The sequence below is a fragment of the Solanum stenotomum genome, chromosome 5, assembly GCF_019186545.1.
Source record: "Solanum stenotomum isolate F172 chromosome 5, ASM1918654v1, whole genome shotgun sequence".
Taxonomy (NCBI): domain Eukaryota; kingdom Viridiplantae; phylum Streptophyta; class Magnoliopsida; order Solanales; family Solanaceae; genus Solanum; species Solanum stenotomum.
Window position 1 is genome coordinate 44,537,635 of NC_064286.1, and position 20,006 is coordinate 44,557,640.

General features: G+C 37.0%; 1 protein-coding gene across 1 annotated transcript; it reads left to right on the forward strand.

Annotated features, from left to right (window-relative positions):
- Positions 1–17,247: 17,247 nt before the first annotated feature.
- LOC125864029 (fasciclin-like arabinogalactan protein 21) lies at positions 17,248–18,456 on the forward strand. The gene has a single exon (XM_049543977.1). It carries the CDS (start codon positions 17,248–17,250, stop codon positions 18,439–18,441), a length of 1,194 nt encoding a protein of 397 aa, XP_049399934.1. The 3' UTR covers positions 18,442–18,456.
- The last annotated feature ends 1,550 nt before the right edge of the window (positions 18,457–20,006 follow it).

Consider the following 20,006-nt stretch of genomic DNA (forward strand, 5'->3'; position numbering starts at 1 on the left):
TTCGATGGAACTTTCTCTTTTATCAACTCGTGTGGACAACTTGACTCAGTTAGTGCAGGATTTTATCTCCATGGTGGCTGTTCAGTTAGCTATTATTGATCCTGTTCATCCAAGGCAGGTGGCTGTATGTTTATCTCCTGGATCTAACTCTTCTGGTCTGCTCACAATCCGACACAAACCAGTGGCGGTGGCTCTTACTCGTTTTAATGGTCAACACGTTGAGGCATGGTTGTTTCAAACTGAGAGTTATTTTGAGTTTTATTCCATCCTACCGATTCATCAACTTTCATTGGCATCGTTCTATTTGGATGGTGAGGCTCTCGATTGGTATCGTTGGATGTTTCGCAGCAAACAACTCTTTGATTGGCCACAGTTTGCTGAGAAGCTCCGTCTCCGATTCTGGGATACATCATTGTGCTCTCCGGAGGGCAGACTTTCGAAGCTTCTACAAATGTCCACTGTGGCAGAGTTTCGCACTCGGTTCGAGGCTATATCTAATGAAACAGTACACTTGCTGGATGAGTTTTTGGTTAGGTGTTTTATTTCGGGCCTTCGGTCAGATATTCAAGATGAAGTCGCTATTAGAAAGCCCACATCTCTAGAAGAGGCCATACGTTTAGCTAATATGTATGATAAGAAGTTGAATTACGCTAAAAGTCTAGTTCGTCCTGCTTTTGCGAGAACTCAATCCCTTTTGCCCAACCCTACAACGCCGTCTCTTTTAATTCAATCTAAACCAATTGCTCCATCATCTGCCTTTCCCAAAATTCCTTTCAAGCGCCTGACGGCCTCCGAGATCCAGGCTAGATGAGACAAAGGGCTCTACTACAATTGTGATGAGAAATACACTATTGGCCACAAGTGCAAGGCACTTCTTCAATTCCTCCTTTTGGAGAAGTCTTCTGAATCTTCAATCGAGTTGCCGGACTTTTTTTGTCCTGAGGATTTCCTAGCTGAAGAACTTCAATGTTTAGAGGTTCAAGCTCATTCTACTATTTCATATCATGCATTGTCAGGTGGTACTTCTCACACTACCCTTTGCTTTAATGGCCATGTCCGGGGTTCCCCTGTGCAAGTGTTGATTGATGGGGGAAACACTAATAACTTTGTGCAAGCACGAGTTGCCAAATTTCTGAATCTGTCTGTTGACCCCGCACCTCCTTTTTCGGTAGTGGTTGGCAGTGGTCAGCGTCTTCGCTGTGATGGGGTGGTACGACAAGTCCATTTGTCGATCTAGGGTGTGATCTTATGCTTGACTTATATGTTCTTTCGCTACATGGTGCAAATATTGTTTTGGGGGTATCTTGGTTGAGTTCGTTGGGGCCAATTTTACAAGATTACTCTCGACGTCTCTTTGAGTTCCCCCTTAAGGGACAAAAGTACAGCTGGATTGGAGAGTCTTCTGATAAGGCTCAACCTGTGCAATTACACATGTTACGATGACTTTCGAAAACTGAGGCGGTGTCTTCTTACTTTTGCCTCCAGCTGGTTACGCATGGGAGTCCCTGTCCGCCTCCTTATCCTCCTGATATGGACTCCCTTTTGGCTTCATATGAAGATGTGTTTTGCAAACCATAAGGTTTACCTCCAGCACGCGAGCTAGATCATGCTATCCATCTCAATCTAGGGTCAAGACCTGTTAATGTTAAACCCTACATGTATTCCTATTTTCAAAAGAACATCATGTAACAATTGGTTGCTAATATGCTCACTGATGGAATAATTTGGCCTAACACTAGTCCTTTTTCCTCACCTGTTGTATTAGTCCGAAAGAAAGATGGCACATGGCGATTTTGTGTGGACTGTCATGCCTTGAACGTTATTACTGTGAGAGATCGATTCCCTATTCTAACTATTGACGAACTTTTTGATGAATTACATGGTGCAATTTTTTTTCTAAGCTGGATTTGCTTTCTGGCTACCATCAGATACGTGTTCGTCCTGAGGATGTGGCAAAAAAGACTTTTCGCACTCATGAAGAACATTATGAATTTCTTGTGATGCCATTTGGCTTGTCTAATGCTCCTTCTACATTTCAAGCTACAATGAATTTGATTTTTCGGCTATTACTTCGTCATTGTGTTTTGGTATTCTTTGATGATATCTTGGTTTATAGTCAGTCTTGGGGACATCATTTGCAGCACCTCACTCAAGTTCTCCAGATTCTTCGTGAGCACAAATTCGTGGCTAAACGTTCTAAATGCTTATTTGGGTAGCCTCAAATTGACTATCTTGGTCATGTCATTTCCAGCAAAGGCTTAGCAGTTAACCTTTCTAAAATATAAGCTATTCAGCAGTGGCCAATTCCAACAAATGTTAAGAGGGTACGGAGTTTCTTAGGGCTCGCTGGTTACTATAGGCGTTTCATTAAGAATTATGCCATAATTGCTAGTCCTTTGACTGATTTACTCAAAACGGTGTCTTTCAAGTAGGGAGATGCCGCACAACTGGCATTTGAGACTTTGAAGAACAAGCTGAGTTGCACTCCAGTCTTGATGTTACCAGACTTCACACAGGAATTTCACGTGGAGACTGATGCTTCGGGGATCAGTATGGGGACTGTCTTGTCCCAGAGAGGCTATCCTATTGCATTTTATTGCCAGAAGTTGTGCCCTAGAATGCAAAAAACTTCAACCTACCATCGTGAGATGTATGCCATTACTGAAGCAGTTGGTAAATAGCGGCAATATTTACTAGGACGGCGTTTCACAATTGTTATTGACCAACAATCACTCAAAAATCTGACTAATTAAGTTATTCATACACCTGAGCAACAACAATGGTTAGGGAAGTTGGTTGGGTTTGATTTTCATATTGTGTATCGCCTTAGAAAGCTTAACAAGGTTGTTGATGTGCTTTCTCGACCTGTTAAAGGGACTTTAAATGCCTTATCTATTCGAACTTTTGACTGGATTGATGAAATTTAAATGGCCACTCAATCCCATCCAGAATTGTTTGCCATTAAACATGACATTGAGCACTAGACTGCTGTCGACTCCGATTATGTCCTTTGAGAAGGATTATTATTTTTCAAATAAAGATTAGTTATCTCATCTGATTCCCAGTATGCATCAGTCTATTACAACAATTTCATTCTTCACCTATTACGTGGCACGTCGAGATAACTCGTACTTTTCATCGTCTCTCATCTAATTTTTATTGGCACCATATGAGGCGAGATGTGCGAGCTTTTGTTACTGCTTGTCAAGTGTGTCAACAAATGAAGGACATAAATCGCAGCCCTGCCGGCCTGCTGCAACCATTGCCTATACCAAACGTGGTGTTTGAGGAGATCGCTATGGATTTCATCACTTGCCTTCCGAGTTCTAAGGGAGGGGCGACAATCATGACTGTTATAGATCGCTTGTCAAAATATAGGCATTTTATCCCATTGCCATCCACGTTCACCGCACATTCTGTTGCATTAGATTTTGTAGCCAATGTCATTAAACTACATAGACCTTTGCACGTTATCGTAACCGACAGGGATCCGAGATTTCTTCATTCTTTTTGGCAGGAAATTAATAGACTCCAAGGCACCTCTCTAGCTATGAGTACAACATATCACCCACAAATTGATGGCCAATCTGAAGCCTTGCACAAGTGCATTGAACATTATCTGAGGTGTTTTGTTTCGGAGAGTCCTCACGAGTGGGTATCAATGTTACCTTGGGTTGAATATTGGTACAACACCGCCTTTCATTCGTCTGTCGGAGTGACACCCTTTTAGGTAATGTATGGGCGGGAGCCTCCTATTATTTCTCGTTATGTGTTGGGCAGTGTTGCAAATGATTTAGTCGAGAAGTACATGCTGAAGAGAGATGATGTTTTGGTGCTACTTAAGAACAACTTGTCGAAGGCTCAAATTCGTATGAAATTATATATTGATGCTCATCGAACGGATTTGCAACTGGAAGTTGGTGATTGGGCATTTGTGAAGCTCAAGACTTACATGCAGCTTTCTCTCCGTTTGCAGCACCACCACAAACTCGACTGAAAGTACTTTGGTCCTTATCGAGTGCTGAAACGAATTGGTTATATTGCATACAAACTTGATTGGCCTGCTGATGCACGAATTCACCCAGTCTTTCACATTTCTATGCTCAAGAAATGTGTGGGAACGCCTGCTGACAAGTAACACCCCTGCTTCAAGTTCTTGTCGAAGATCAACACTCACCGAACCTTGAGGACAAGGTTCTCGGTTGGGAGGGAAGTATTGTTATGGATCAGCCAGCCCAAGTCAGAAGGGAAATTGAGAATGGGCCTGAGACAATTAGGAAAAGCCAACGAATTAAACAGCCCAACAAAAAGCTATAAGACTATACCCTAGGCTAATGCAAGGACAAACACGTGAGAAAAGTTGTTATATGCAGGAGTATAGTAGAGTAGTGGGTAAAAAAAGAGTGATAGCAACATTCTCTTAATTCTTATCTTATTTCTTCTAAGTTCTCTCACCTGTTTCTATCTTATTGTTTAGTATTTTTCATACTGCAATTGCTGCTCTTTGAGAGCCGAACTACCAAATTTCACTACTATAATTGTTCTTCTTGAGTAATCTTTTTTTTTAATTAAAACTGGGCATGGCCCATTTATTAAAATGAAATCTTGCTTGGACCCAAAAAGGATCCAAGCCCAAGTCTACAAAAACCAAACAAAATAAAAAAAATAAAAAATAAAATAGCCCAGGACAGAAAATCGATCAAAACTGTCTAAATCAGCTAGACAAACTTCAGCAGCTTTTCAGTTCCACCATAGTTGATCCCTGATGAATCTCTGGTGGCCTTCTTCTTCCTAGCAGCTGAGAAACGACGAGGAGCTTGAGGGATATCCATTTGGGCACTCAACAAATCTCACAAATGCCATGGATTCATTCTTAGTGAAGACTTCTTCAACTCTAGGTGTACATTCGCTGCAATTCCAAAGATAAGGCTTCCGCTTCAACTCGCTAACCGAAATCTTGTTAGAATGGTGAACATTAATTCATTTTCTTGTATTGCACAGGTTGAATTCCACCGGAATTAATACCACTGCCTCAATACATGATTTTGTGCATATGCTTAATTTGTCCATGTTGAGAATATTTTTTGCTTGTGTTGGTAGCTCTTGGAAGTAGTTAAAATGAATCAAACTACAACCCTTGTCTGATAAAAAAATGTTGATTTCACTAAGTAATTTCACGACTTGTGGAGATTGAACCCCAAGGGGTTGATACCACTGCAACAAACCCATGAAACTACCAAGTAAGATCTCTATTTTCAATCTAATAATTCTTATGATTTTCTGTTCCTTGTTGTTCCTTTTTTTTCGCTGTGACATGTTGTTCGATTGTGACTGCTCCCCCTTTTTTTTATGAAGTATTGTGACTGCTCCTTTTTTGTGCTTCTAATCAGTGATTGGAATGTTGAACCTGACATTTTGACACTTTCTTACCCTCAATTGCGGCAAGTTTTGTTTGTCAAAATGTAATATAGTTCTTGCTTGTGATGGTAGCTCATGTGTAGAATTAAATTGAATTAATTTTGTACATGCAAAACTGAAAATATGGTTAGTTAAAAAAACAGCTAGTGTGTTCCCTTCTCTGTAGGTGTGTTTGATTTCCACCACCTTGTCCTTCGTAACATCTCTAATCCACCTTATGTTTATAGAAATTACCCATGGGACTTCCCAGATTCCATCTAGAATCTTCTTAATGATGAGGGAATCTGTCTCTATAATTAATGGAAGAAAATTATGATGGATGCAGTACGATAATCCTTCTCTAAATGCCTTAACTTCTGCTCCAGGGCAGAACGAATCAATTTAAGTGTTGCTACTGTTTCGTTATTTGGGTTGAAGATTGTTCCATACAATGTATAAATATAACTTGTTCTTTACATGAGATTTTAAATTGTTGAAGTATATATATATATATATATATATATATATACACGACATATCACAGGGAAGGGATGTCATCAATGTTTAACGTTATAATAACGTATAAAAATTATTAAGTATGGTAACTCTTAACGAGTTATCAAGAGAAGCCATTATCAAGTCTCACTATAAAAGATGAAGATAAGGTTTTCTTCAGAAAAAGGAAAGACTAATAAAAAAAAACGGAGAGAAGCTCACTGTCAGGGGGAGACCAAAAGAATCAATATCAATGAAATCAACGACAAAACAAGCCGGTAAAAGGCCTCAACAATCGTAAAATGGAGAAGTGCTATAATTGTGGAAAGAAATGACACTATGATAGAGATTGTTGGTGTAAGAAAGTTGAAGGTAACATAGTTATTTCTATCCAAAACAAGAAAGGTGAAGAAGAAGAAGAAGAAGAAACCTAGGATTTTGAGACCTCTTATTCAATTGAAGAAAGAAATCAACAAGAGGAGCTTGTCACTTGTCACTCTAACAAAGAAGAGAAGTTCACAATTGTAACTGTAAGTGAGAAACTGGTCGATTATGAACATGAATGGATCGTTGATTCAGGATGTTCTAATTACATGACTAGTGATGAGAAAAAGCTTATCAACATGAGCAATTATAAAGGTGGTCAAGTAATGGTGACTGTAAATAATTCAAAAATGTCAGTAACTCATATGGCAAAACGGTGTTCGTGCCTCATCAAAGCTCAAGACAAGTTGAACTTCAAAATATCTACCATATTCCAGGTATGAAGATGAACTTATTATCTGTGTTGTAGCTAACAGATTCTAGAAACTATGTCTTATTTGGACCAAATGACCTAAAAGTATATCGAAACATGAAGTTACTAGCACACCAATCATGGAAGGAAGAAATTAGAACCATTCTATATCATGTCAACCGAGATAACTTATGTTGAGAAAATCTAAAGTAATGAAACAATTGATCTATGACATGCATGTCTTTGGCACGTGAGCTACAATAAACTAAAAATCATGATGCAAAGTCTACTCCAACTTGAGATTAGAGGAGACACTATATGTGCTAGATGCCAATATATAAAACCACATCAACTTCCTTATAGAGAATCAAAGTATCAAGCGAAGTAGCCACCAAATCTAATACACTCAGACGTTTTGGACTAGTGAAGCAGTCATCCATTGTGGTTATCGTTACATGGTAACATTCATTGAAGAATTCTCAAAGTATGTATGGATTTACTTCTTAAAAGAGAAATATGAAGTATTTGAGAATTTTAAAGAGTTTTAATATATTATGGAGAATGATATTGAAAGAAAAATCAAATATTTCTGTATGGACAATGAGAGAGAATACACATCACGTGAATTTAATGACTATCTTAAATAAAAGAGGATAAGACAATAATTGACTTGCCTAAATATGTCACAATAAAATGGAGTGACTGAAAAAATAAACATTTGGCAGAGATATGCAAAAGTATGCTGCATAATATGAATGTACTAGCAAAGTTTTGGGCAGAATGCATGAAGACTTTGTCCACATCACTAACATGATGCTACATGGGAGATTGAAATTCCTCTTACCATTGGAGAAACATAGACAAATGATTCATACTATTAGCCAGTTTCAAGTTTTTGATTGTGTATGTTATGTGTTCGTACCAGATCATCTTTGTACCAAGTTTGACAAGAAAGTTGTCCGTTGTATCTTTGTTGGTTATGGCGAACAAAGAAAAGATGAAGGTGTTTTGTCTGATGAGTGGTAGATTTTCACTCATTTGAGGCCTTTTTAGTTTAACAATTAGTGTCTTCAATACCTAATTATGTCCTATCTTGATGATATTTTGATGTTTTGCAGCTATGAATGCTAAAGAACAAGGCAATGATGAATACATGAAAAGAGGCCAAAAAATTGAAAGGAGTACAAACTCCCAATTGGTAGTCGACTAACCAAAAAGGCAGATCGCTCAATTGGCATGACCTCACCTAAATGAATAGTGTGCCCAATTGAAAATACTCGAGGTAGGTCGGTGGACTACAGATGAAACAAAGATTTTCCAAAGCTGAATGGTCGAACAAGAAGTCCATTGCCGAAGGTGATAAAATTCTGAGCAAAAATGAAAGTTGAAAGGATGAACAAGGTGGTAATCAGCGATCCAGCGAATATAAAAGGCTGACTTGATCAAGTTTACCAACTGAGTTTCAAATACCTAAGGCTTGAATTGAAAGAATGGAGAGCTAAAGAACAAACGAAGATCCACCGAATGACTTAACCAAGCCCAACTAATGTCGCTGAATGAGTCGCATATGGAGTCTTGAGCCAATTTTGAGAAAACTATAAATAGTCAAAGGGCAGAGAAAATGTATCATATTTTTGTATGAGAATTTTGGAGAATCAGTTTTGAGAGATTTTTCTTGAAATAGTTTGTTTTCCCTTTTGAGAAATGTTCTTAGTTTTGGGGGTTCTCGAATACGCCCTTGTAATTGACAATTGAGGGTTGAAATCGAAGTGGGTGTTGAAGATTGTTGCTTGATTTCAACCACATTAATAGTTGGTAACACCATATGTATACTTTCTTTGCTTTTTATGGTGTGTGGCTAATACCCCAACTCTAGGGGTGTGACTATAAGGTTGGGTGTTGATTTAATGTAGTGAGACTTGTATAATGCTCTATTTTATTGTTGTTCATGTGTGGATTTAGGTTATTTAGCATGAGATTAACTTAATGGGTTAAGGTTGCAAACTTAGTCCTACTCTAGATTTTCGATTGATGCTCGATAGAGATCAACTAAAGTGGGTAAATAACAAAATGCCTGCAATTTATATTTGATTTCTATTGTTTTCTTGAAAGAGAAATTATCGTTCACTTCTAGTTGTCAAATCTGCTTGAAAGAGAAATTTCAGTAAGGTAATGGGTTGATTTGTGATTCACATATATGAGACCGAAAGGGGATTCTATAACATGGTATCATGAGATCGAAAGAAGATTAATGTCATTGAAGATTACCTAGTCTATACATACTTGTTTATCACTATTGAGCATCACTTATAACAATTCCCACACCCCTAGATTGTCTCTTACTTGTGAAATTCCTTCATTTTTAGTTTAATCGCGATATTTGATTACAAATCTCTTTTTGTAAATTTGGTGGAATCATCCACTCAATCGTTCTAAAGTGCTGTAAAGAGTTGGTTCGCATACTTAATTTCCTGGTTGAATTCTTACCCTTAAACCATTTCTTGTGGGATTCCACCTCGACTTATTTGGTATTTTTATTGACAATGGCTGCTTACTCTTTTAATTATTTTTACGATAATTTGAGTGTTATCAGTGACCTTATCACAAATCAGACATATGTGTCAAGAAATGTGGTATTTGACGAAGCGTTAACTTTGTAACAACCCACTCGGAAGGATGCTACCACTTAAATGAGAAAACTTATTTAATACCTGTGACATTTAAAAGAGATTAACAAAGGGCATATTTATTTTAGTCTAGTAATGGAATTAGGTTCACAGAAAAAAATATAGTTAAAAAAGTGAAACCTGGCCATTTACACAGTAATTTGATGCCAAACTAAAACTGCGTAACATTTTATCTTATGGCGGAAGAACCCTTCCAAAATAATCTAAGCAAATAACTTACTAGGTTTTCGTGCATATTTTATCCTCACACTCAAAATAATATAACAGGATATTACCAACTTCCGAGTACAAACCTTTGCCGGTTCATGCTTCACACAAACATCACACCCTTCATATGTGAGATTTTCATGCAAACCCAATCACTAACATCAAATTCAAACTCTCTCTTTCTAACATTTGCATAAGACGTTTGTTGACTTTGATCCATTTTCAAACGATCATAATTAGTCAAACCTTTTCTATAGCATCATGCACTAACTCGGGTGCTATCAGAACGACTTCACCAACTTCAAAACAACCAATAGAAGACCTACACCTCCTACCATAAAGATCATCAAACAGAGTCATTTGGATACCTGAGTGATAACTATTATTACACACAAACTTAATCAATGGAAAACGATCATCCCAATTACCCTTGAAGTCAATAACGCAAGCCCTTAAAATTTCTTCCAAAGTCTGAATGGTACGCTCGGCTTGACCAACACCATTGGGATGAAATGTTGTACTGTAACAACCCACTGGGAAAGATGCTACCACTTAAAGGAGAAAACTAATTTAATACCTATGACATTTAAAAGAGATTAACAAAGGGCATATTTATTTTAGTCTAGTAGAGGAATTAAGTTCACAAAAAAAAAAAATAATTGAAGAAGTGAAACCTTCCCATTTACACATTAATTTGATGTCAAACTGAAACTGCGTAACATTTTATCTTATGGCAGAAGAACCCTTCTAAAATAATCTAAGCAAATAACTTACTAGGTTTTCGTGCATATTTCATCGTCACACTCAAAATAATATAACAGGATATTACCAACTTCCGAGTACAAACCTTTGCCGGTTCATGCTTCACACAAACATTCAAAACAAATAGTAAATTTAGTGTATTACAAGACTTGGATTTACACACCCCAAAAAGAACAAAACATATAACCATACTTATATTACAACCCATGATGACATGATCAAATTAGCCTTCAAAATTTCATGTAAATGTACAACATATAGATCATGTACAAGTTCCAAGACTTATGCAAACTATAGATGCCTATATGCAAATGTGATCTTCCCATAAAGCTCGCACAAACTCTGCCTCCAATGGCTAGCTTCAAGTATCCCCTCGAATGCTCCCTACAATAGAAACAACTATCGCTAATCATAAAGCTTAGTAGTGTAAAAATTATATGTGTGGAGCCGCTAGATTCACTAAGTTACCTTTCAAAAGTCATGGACAACACAATTGAAACATAATAAATAAATCAAGTAAACAATATATTAAGGGTATCAAGTTCTATATTTAAAGATCCAAGTGTCCAGAATGCTCATAGCACCATTTCCCAAGAGATCCAATACCAAGGCTCGCCCAATATGTACATCATACCGTCACACCCAGCATAACCAAGTATCAAGAAGGACCGAAGCCCTGTATCAAGAAGGGTCAAATCCCAATAATCAAGAGAATCAAGAACCATATTAAAAATGGCATCCTAGTTCATAATTAAAATGGACAACATCCATACTTAAGACGAACCAAAAATCTAGAGTCAAGATGACAAATAATCCGAATCAATAGACATGCCAATAGTGACAAAGTCACAGTCACAAGAAGGACAACGTCCCAACAAGAATGCCACGTGATCAAGCAATCCGTACAAGTGGACGAGTTACACAAGTGTCTTGAAAGTCTCAGAGAATATTAATACGACAATACAATGTGACAAGAAGTAACCAAGGTATCGAGATAACCCATCAAATATACAAGCAGATAACAAGAGTACAAGTACAAATTTATACCCAAACCTCGGGCTTTAGCATAAAAACAGTCCAACAAAACTTCAAGAATTCAAATCGTAGCCCGACCAACGTATCAAGGTTCTCAACTTGTACACGAGTATATATAACCTTAAAAATACAATTAAATAACTTCTTTAACTTCTATTAGCTCAATAATGTTGACGTAAAACATGATCATCATCACAAGTAAGCCTAGCATGTAGAAATACAACTATGCTCCCAGAACAGTGAATCTGTCTAGCCTGGTACCTCAAGTCGCAACTTAAATTTGTAAAGGTAAAACGCAAAACTGGACTTTATATCCTTCATGAAAGATGTAGGTACATCTCTAAAGGTTGCAAATAAACAAGAGTAACCGCAAAATATATTTTGTACAAAAAGATATATTCAAAACACTAATAGTTGATCATACAAGATTTCAAATTTCAAAATCTGGACAGAACTTGCCCTATGTTGCGTCCCATATTACGAATCTATAACAGATAAATTAGAGTTTTACATAAACATAAGAGTTGTAGGTATACTAATTAGCTTTCCAAATCATATTTATTCATTGTAAACGAAGTTTTAGAGAACGAGATATGTATAAATTACCAAACACTACCCAACTCAGAAACAAATTTCATCACTTACCAAAGAGAAGGGTGTGTCTCGAATCCCAGCCAAAAGGACAAAGTTTTCCTCTTGTGATTTTGAAGAACAATCTGTTTAGATATGTTTCTAAGGTTCTAAGACTTGAGGAAAACAAATTTACTAAAGGAGGTGTGAAAATATATAGTCACAAAAGTGATGTTTATCACTTGTACAACTGTCCTTCAAAGGTGCTGCCCAAATAGGTGTGTGCTGCCCAAAATGCATACATATACACCTATATATATCCTTCACCTCCTTTTAAGTTATAGATAATTCCAACTAGAATATTATGTAAATACCCCAAACAATCCCTTAAATGACTGTCTCAATTTATGTTAAGCAAGCTTGCAAATATGACAAAATTTCAAGTTTCCAAAACGAGAATCTAACATATCGTAGTAATTAAGCAACCATAAATCAACATGCGACTCTTGGTTAGTACTTCGGGTTGTTACAAACTTGGTGGTCCAAAGAAGTCTCCCTGCCAGACTCAATAGCTCTTGAGCAAAAGTTGCAAGATAAGTTCAATGAAGTAGAACAAGGGAACAAGATAGAATCCAATCACGATGTATCTCCATGATCTTAGGCATATAAAATATGCCTAAGTTGTCAATATTTTCCCATGAATTGATTAGTTTAAAGAATGATCTTTAGTTATTATCTTGATTTTTGGTATAACTTGTGATGATTGTGCACTCACACACATGATTAGATGTTTCAGGAACTCTCGAAGGGATTGGAGTTGGAACGAAGAAAGAAGGAACAAAGACATGCAAGAAAATGACTAAGGATAAAGGCCCCAGGGCTAGGCGCACTGTTAGGCGCGAGGTGCCAAGGGCCAACAGTCAGAAATATTGCAGGCGTACTGCTAGGTGCGACGCGCCAGCACATGAAGGACTGAGGCGCTCTGCAAGTGCGTTGAGAGACGCGGCGCGCCAAAGGGGAAAAATCACCCATGCTGCTTGGCGCTTTGTAAGACGCGACACACCCTTGTGGATACTTTAGAGCTGCTTTCCAGGTGCGATAGGAGGCACAACACGCCATTAAAGTCCCGACATTTTCAAGTAAAAAAGCTTAAAATAGGATTCCTAATTGTAGTAGGTTTTGACTCCAACTTTTCTAACTTTTATAAATAGACCCTTAGGGCTCTATTATTAGCGTTCGACTTTTATTGGGTGTGCAAGAGCGAGAATTCACGTTTGTAATAGGTTTCAGTTTTCTAACTCTTTTATTTTTCGGAAATCACATGAACAATTGTATTTTGTGGTTTTCTAATAGCATGAGTGGCCAAACGCCCTAGTTCTGGGGCTGTAGATATGAATTGAATGTTGATTTTTTAAGATTTTTGAATTAATTATCGGTTGTCATTATAAGTTACTTCTATATACTTGTTTTACTATTTTGTGCTTGATCACCATAAGATAAATATATTGTCTAATCTTAAAATCGGGAGAGGAGAGGTTAGATAGACCAGAGCATATAAAGAGCTCGGTCCACCCATTAGATTGAGGTGATTAGTGTTCAGGAGTGACGCCCGAACGAACACCTTGCTTGGTTACGAAATAGGATGAAATATAAATGCTCACCAGTTAGTCTATTTATCCCTGCTCAACGATGTAGTTAGATAGCTAACTGGAGTAGGCAACGAGAGATGTATAGCCCGACTCATATAATTAACTGTATAAATCAGTAACTTGACAACTGAAATTAGTTCTAAGCTGATAATATGATACATGAGATTTGTTATATGCTGCAGCCTTGGAATTGTCTTTTACTTGCTTGAAACATCATATCAAAGTCGTTCACAATTGGTTACTTTTATTTAGTGCATAATTAGTAGTAGTTAACAATCATCACAATCTCTTAAATGGTTACTTTTGCTTTTATTTGTAGAATTAAGTGTTAGATATAAATTGATCATAAGTCTCTTGGGAACGATAACTCGTTTCTTTAAGAATCTATATTACTTGCTTAACCACGTACACTTGCGTGTATATTGGGGAGCAACACTCCACAAAAGGAATGGAAGAGCTTATGGAAAATTGGAGCTTATGAAACACCAGATGAGTTGCAAGAAGAAGACCGAGAAGCATTATAATCAACTAAGGATGTCTACACTACTGAAGGGTCCAAACACCAAGTATATACATACAACATTAACAGTGGTGGTTAACATCAAAGAGGCTACTACCTTTGAAGAAGCTTAAAAGAGTAGCAATCAAAATAATCTGACGAGGAATGAGATCCTTAAAAGGAGTGGTCGTCATGATGCTTGCAGAGTTTCAACAATTGCTCACAATGAACGCAAAGAAAAAATTAAGTTGATGTTGAGGGGGAGTGTTAAGAATTCATCACCAACTTAATTATTTATTTAAGATAAGTCTAGAAAAATCTAGAATATTCCGGAGTTGTAGAGAATTGAAGGAAGATCTCTACAATGGTATTCTAGAAAGAAAAATCTAGAAATGTTTTAGAAAAAGTAGTTCTAGAAAAAGATAGCTAGGAATATTCTAGAAGATAATAGTATGTATCTTTCTAGATTCTTCCATGACCTCCTATAAATAGAGATGATGCATTTGATTTGTAGCTAAGTGCAAAAAACCAAGTAGGAAAGTAAGAAAGAAAGTAAGCAAGATATCAAACAACAAGTGAGTGAGAAATAAAAAAGAGTTGCTAGAGTGTGAGTGCAAGAAATATTTGTGTATAAGAATTGTATGACTGAAGCAGGTTCTTACTTTGCAATAATAAAATTCAAGTTGTGAGCAACCGATTATGTCTGTCACCAATAAAATATTCAACAAGTGAGAAATTGACTTGCTCGTCTCCAAATTATATTCAACAGTATATAGATTTTGAACCTCCTAAACATAAGATTAGAGATTAACTTAGTGGTTGAGGGAGGTCGATATTTATTTTGAGATCCCAATTCAAATCTCAGGCACTACACTAAAATGAAGACGAAACATATTGTTATACTTAGAGCTATCAAATGAGCAGGTTAAATTAAATTTGAGTGAATTAAATTATCATGAGTTAATAAATAAACGGATTATTAATCCATCCAGAAGCTACTTAAGCTTAAATGATCACTAAAATGCTGATTATAACTCAACTCGTCAAATCGACTAGTCATTCTCCAAGAAGTTTGGTCACTCTCTCTCTATAGAAGTTTTTTTTATGTACGGAAAAATGTTAAAACTATCCTAAATAACTTAAATATATCCTTAAACTATATTCCGGCTCAAAAATACCCTTCCCGTCAAACTATTGGGTCAGACCTACCCTTTTAGTTAACAAAAGTATCCATGTGTGTGTTAAATGTCATGACGCCACATGGATGCCACATATGTACTCCAAACAGACCTTACCTCCACATAGATGGCTACGGAAAAGAGGTCAAAACTATCCTTAAACTATTCGAAATAACTTAAATATACCCTTAAACTATATTTTGGCTAAAAAATGCCCTTTCCGTCTAACTATTAAACCATAGTTGCCCTTCTGTTTAACAGAAGCATCTATGTGTGCGCTAAAATGCCATTGGACTTCACATGTGTACGCCAAACACACCCCACTTCCACATAAATGACTTAAAGCCTTAATTTCACTCTTTTCCCCTCATTTCATCCTGAAAAGTATATATTGAACAAAAAAAAGAAAAAAATATTTGCGTAAACTTGTTTACGTAACCGAATGAGGTAGAGAAATTGCAATTTGATGACCATTTCAAATACAATAAAAGAAATGATCTAAGGTGTAATATAAACACACTCAATTTAATTAATCAATTAACATTAATTTATTATTTTAATTTCTCTTAATAAATTAATTTTATTTAAACAAATCTTAGCGAAGCTTTCTTGTTGATTCAACTCACGACCATGATGCAAAATAACAGCTGCCGTAAGAGACTTAATACACTTATCACCGAAACTCCAGGCACAAGAAAGACGACTATGGCGGCTTCCATGGCGGTGGTGAGTGAGCTCCGCCACATCAACGTCGGTGACTTCGCTAATGAGGAAAACTTGACGAACGGCTGGGATGACACCTTCGATTGCTACTACATCAACGAAGAACTAGTAAGTCTTTATAGATATCTTAATTTAATTTTTTTTTACCAATTACCCTATTTTTGTTCAAGTTTTGAGCTTTTCTGGTCCCAATCCAGAAGATGCTCCAAATGATTGTTAAGGAAGTTTTAGATTTTACGGAAAGTTAAAAAACATTCAATATAATAGATGATTTAAGGATTAGATAGCAGAATTAAGTTGAATTTTGTTTAAGTTGTGATCTTCAAAGTACAACATATTAGTATCGGAATAAAATGGAATTGAATTGAGTCAATGTATATTCTATATTCATATAGATATACCCAAATAAGGAAAGGATGAAATTAGAGGGGGGGGGGGGGGGNGGGGGGGGGGGGGAGTGAAATTAGGGATTTAAGTCGTCTATGTGGAAGTGGGGTGTGTTTGGTGTGCACATGTGGAGTCTATGTGACATTTTAGCACACACAAGGATGTTTTTGTTAAACAGAAAGGCAAGTGTGGTCCAATAGTTAGACGGAAATGACATTTTTGAGCTGAAATATAGTTTAAGGGTATATTTAAGCTATTTCGAATAGTTTAAGAGTAGTTTTGACCCTTTTTCGTAGTCGTCTATGTGGAGGTGTGGTCTGTTTGGCGTGCACATGTGGCGTCCACGTGGCATTTAACACATGGATACTTCCGTTAACTAGAAGGGTAAGTGTGACCCAATAGTTTGACGGGAAGAATATTTTTGAGCTGAAATATAGTTTAAGTTTAAGTTATTTTGGATAGTTTAAGAGTAGTTTTGACCATTTTCCATATTTCATGTACGATGATATCCAATTTGGAAGGTCTCAAAATGCCTTTTCTTATCACTCCACCAATAATATTGTTTTATTCTAACTTTCAGAATTCTAATAAATTCTAGTAATTCATTAAACTAGTCAAAATTTTCAATATTTCCTCTATTAAACTAATTAATTTTTTCAACCTATTTTAGTATTCGACGATAATTCACTAAAATAATATATACAAGTCAAAATTAGCATTTTAAACTTTTGTGACTGATAAAATATCAGTAGGGGCATATATGTCAATTCAGTGGAGGAATCTCATAACTGACTTGTCTAACTGAATTGGGTTTCCCGCCTTGTGAGTGACAAGTTACAGCTACATATAGACCTGCACAGACCTCTACTTACCCCATTCATCTTTTTCACAACCCGTTTTCCCTCTCGAGAGAGCAACAACAATGGCGATTTCTCACAATCTCCTTCTGGTTCTCATTGCTCTCTTCATGATCTCCGCTGCCACAGCAATTTTCCCTGACTCACCAACACCGTCGCCGGTGATATCTCCTCACGACCACACATTTTCCCCTTCTCTCTTCCCCAATATTCTCTCTTCACTCGGTTTCCAGCAGCTCTCCGCCGCTGCTTCTTCCGCCAATCTCTCAACTACCGGCACTCCAGTCACCGTCTTCGCTACAGCTGACTCTTCTCTCATCACTTGTCCTACTTGCTCTCTCCCGTTGCTACTTCAGGAACACTCTGTTCCTGGACTTTATCCGCTTCACTTTCTTCGCTCTTTAGCTTTTGGTACTAAGCTGGAAACTCTAGCTCCGAATCGATGCCTCACCGTCACTTTCTCCGCAACTTCTCGTGATCCGAAGGTTTTCATCAACGGCGTTGAAGTTGCTCAGCCGGATCTGTTCAATAATGGAATGATCCTCGTACATGGATTGCGTGGCTTTGTATCGCATCTCTCTCCGCTTTCCTGCAATGTGGAGAGAATGAGTTCTCTGTCGTTTGACTCATTTCCTCTTCCTAATTCGGTTTCTACAGTTTCCTCTGCATCGCCTTTCTCTGTAATGCGCTTCATGTTAAAGGATGCCATTATCAGGTTGAGGAACAGCGGTTACAGTATTGTAGCACTAGCGCTGAGGGTGAAGTACTCTGAGCTTTCGGAGCTTAAGGCGATGACGGTGTTTGCTTTAGATGATGTGTCGATTTTTGCCAGTGGAGGACATGCGTATCTCCCGCATTTCAAGTTTCATGTTGTGCCAAATAGGAGGATTATGGCTGGGGAAATGGTGAGTTTACCTGCGGGGACAGTGTTGCCGACTATGGAGGGCGAACATAAATTGGTGGTAACTACTGCCGGTGGAGGAGGTGTTTTAGCTCCTATGAAGATTAATTACGTGAGGGTTGTGCATTTTGATCTGCTGCATAACACTAGGATTGTGATTCATGGAGTGTCGGTTTCATTTCCTCACATGCATCATCATGTCACCGCTGATCAGAAAGGCTTCGCTCAGATGGAACAGTCACACGCACACTGTGACGTCTCTGGAAGTAGTGGAGTCTGTGACGTTCATGATGATTTTGCTCCAGCTAACATGCGATCATCAGTGCTGGGGAATATTGAAGAGCATGAAGGTCTCTGAATCTTGACTACTGTTTGTTTGATGAGTAATACTGTAGTATCAAACTATAGCGTAAATAATTGAATTTCACTTGATCATTCTTCAAATCCCTGGTTGCGCTTAGCTTCTTCTTGTGTTAGTTACTTTAGTGTTACTATCTTTTTGTTAAATGAGGTTATCATTGCTGATATATGAAGAACATTTGTAGTTTGTTTGGCTACTGATTTGTTTGTTCCTATATTTTTCTTGCCAGTTTTGGGTTCAAATCAGAACTAGAATATATTGCCAGTAAAGGAATAAGAAGAAGAAACATAGATATTGATTGATTAATCAACCAGAAAGTTGAGTCTGGAACTACCCCAATTTGATGATTAATTAGTGAAACTTTTTTCCTACAGTTAGATATTGTGTCATCAATTGATAAATATTCAATGGAACTCGATTATTCCATTTTATACACTATGAGATATTTGATAAGATTGATTCATGAACTTGAAAGTCTTTTAACTCTTATTAGAACAATGAAGTTCTACATGAGTATGGTCATATTTAACAGTACCGCGCGCCCGACTGTTCACTCCATGTAATGCTTGCTCATTTGGTTCATGATATATCAAATCGCCTCAAGGTTCATAGTCTTTAAGCTAAGGAAAGATCCTAATGGGAGTTGGGAAATCCAGTGATTAATCGAAAAATTATTCAAGTGTTGTAGGCTGCTGCTTTGATTGATACTTACACTTTTGGTATTATAAGAGTTTGATTTGTTAATGAAAGTTGGAAGTAGCACACTTGCAGTTTCTTCAAGTTCTTGTTTGATGTTTGGAAACGTTTCCAGTAATTAAGTATGACATTTCATTTTCCTTAGCTGCTTGTTATCTTTTCAAGAGTAATTAGTTTTTGTTAAAAAAAGAAGAAGAAGAATTAGGATTTCTTAGGACAATATCTGTAACATAGACATAAAATCCGAAATTGGTAAATAGCAGTTCCCAGCTTGCAAGTTGCTATTTTCTGGTTACCATCTCCAAAGATTTATCACAATATATATTATTGGACGAGTCAAGAAAATTAGTTGGCGATGAGAAAGAAATAAAAAAGGCCAGAGACAGAAGCTGGAGTAGCTCAGTTGGTTAGAGAACCACAAGGTCGAAGGTTCAACCCCTTCCTCTAGCTATAACCAAATCCCATTAGAGTTTCATTCTTCAAGTTGATGAGTGTAAACAAATAATCTGCTAAATGACAATTTGAACAAATCTGTAAACAAATAATCTGCTAAATGACAATTTGAACAAATCTATAAGAATGGTAATTCAAGATTCTAGTCTTGTAGAGAATCACATATTCACTCCTCCGAAAAAAATAAATGAACCAATCAATACACAATTGATTTGCCTAAAAGGCCCAATATGTATTTACATCTCCATAATTAGAAGTTAAATTTATCAAATCCGATATTACCAAAACCAAAATTACATTTTGACCATGATAGAGGGATCAAATTAGAATTTATTTTCTTCCACAAACTTTGCTGCTCAGTAAATATTCTTTTAATAGTTATATTCAACCAATTATCACTGTCTGTGTCCCAA

Bases quoted from the DNA above. Each gene is read 5' to 3' on its own strand.
- LOC125864029 (XM_049543977.1), top strand. From the start codon at position 17,248: ATGGCGATTTCTCACAATCTCCTTCTGGTTCTCATTGCTCTCTTCATG.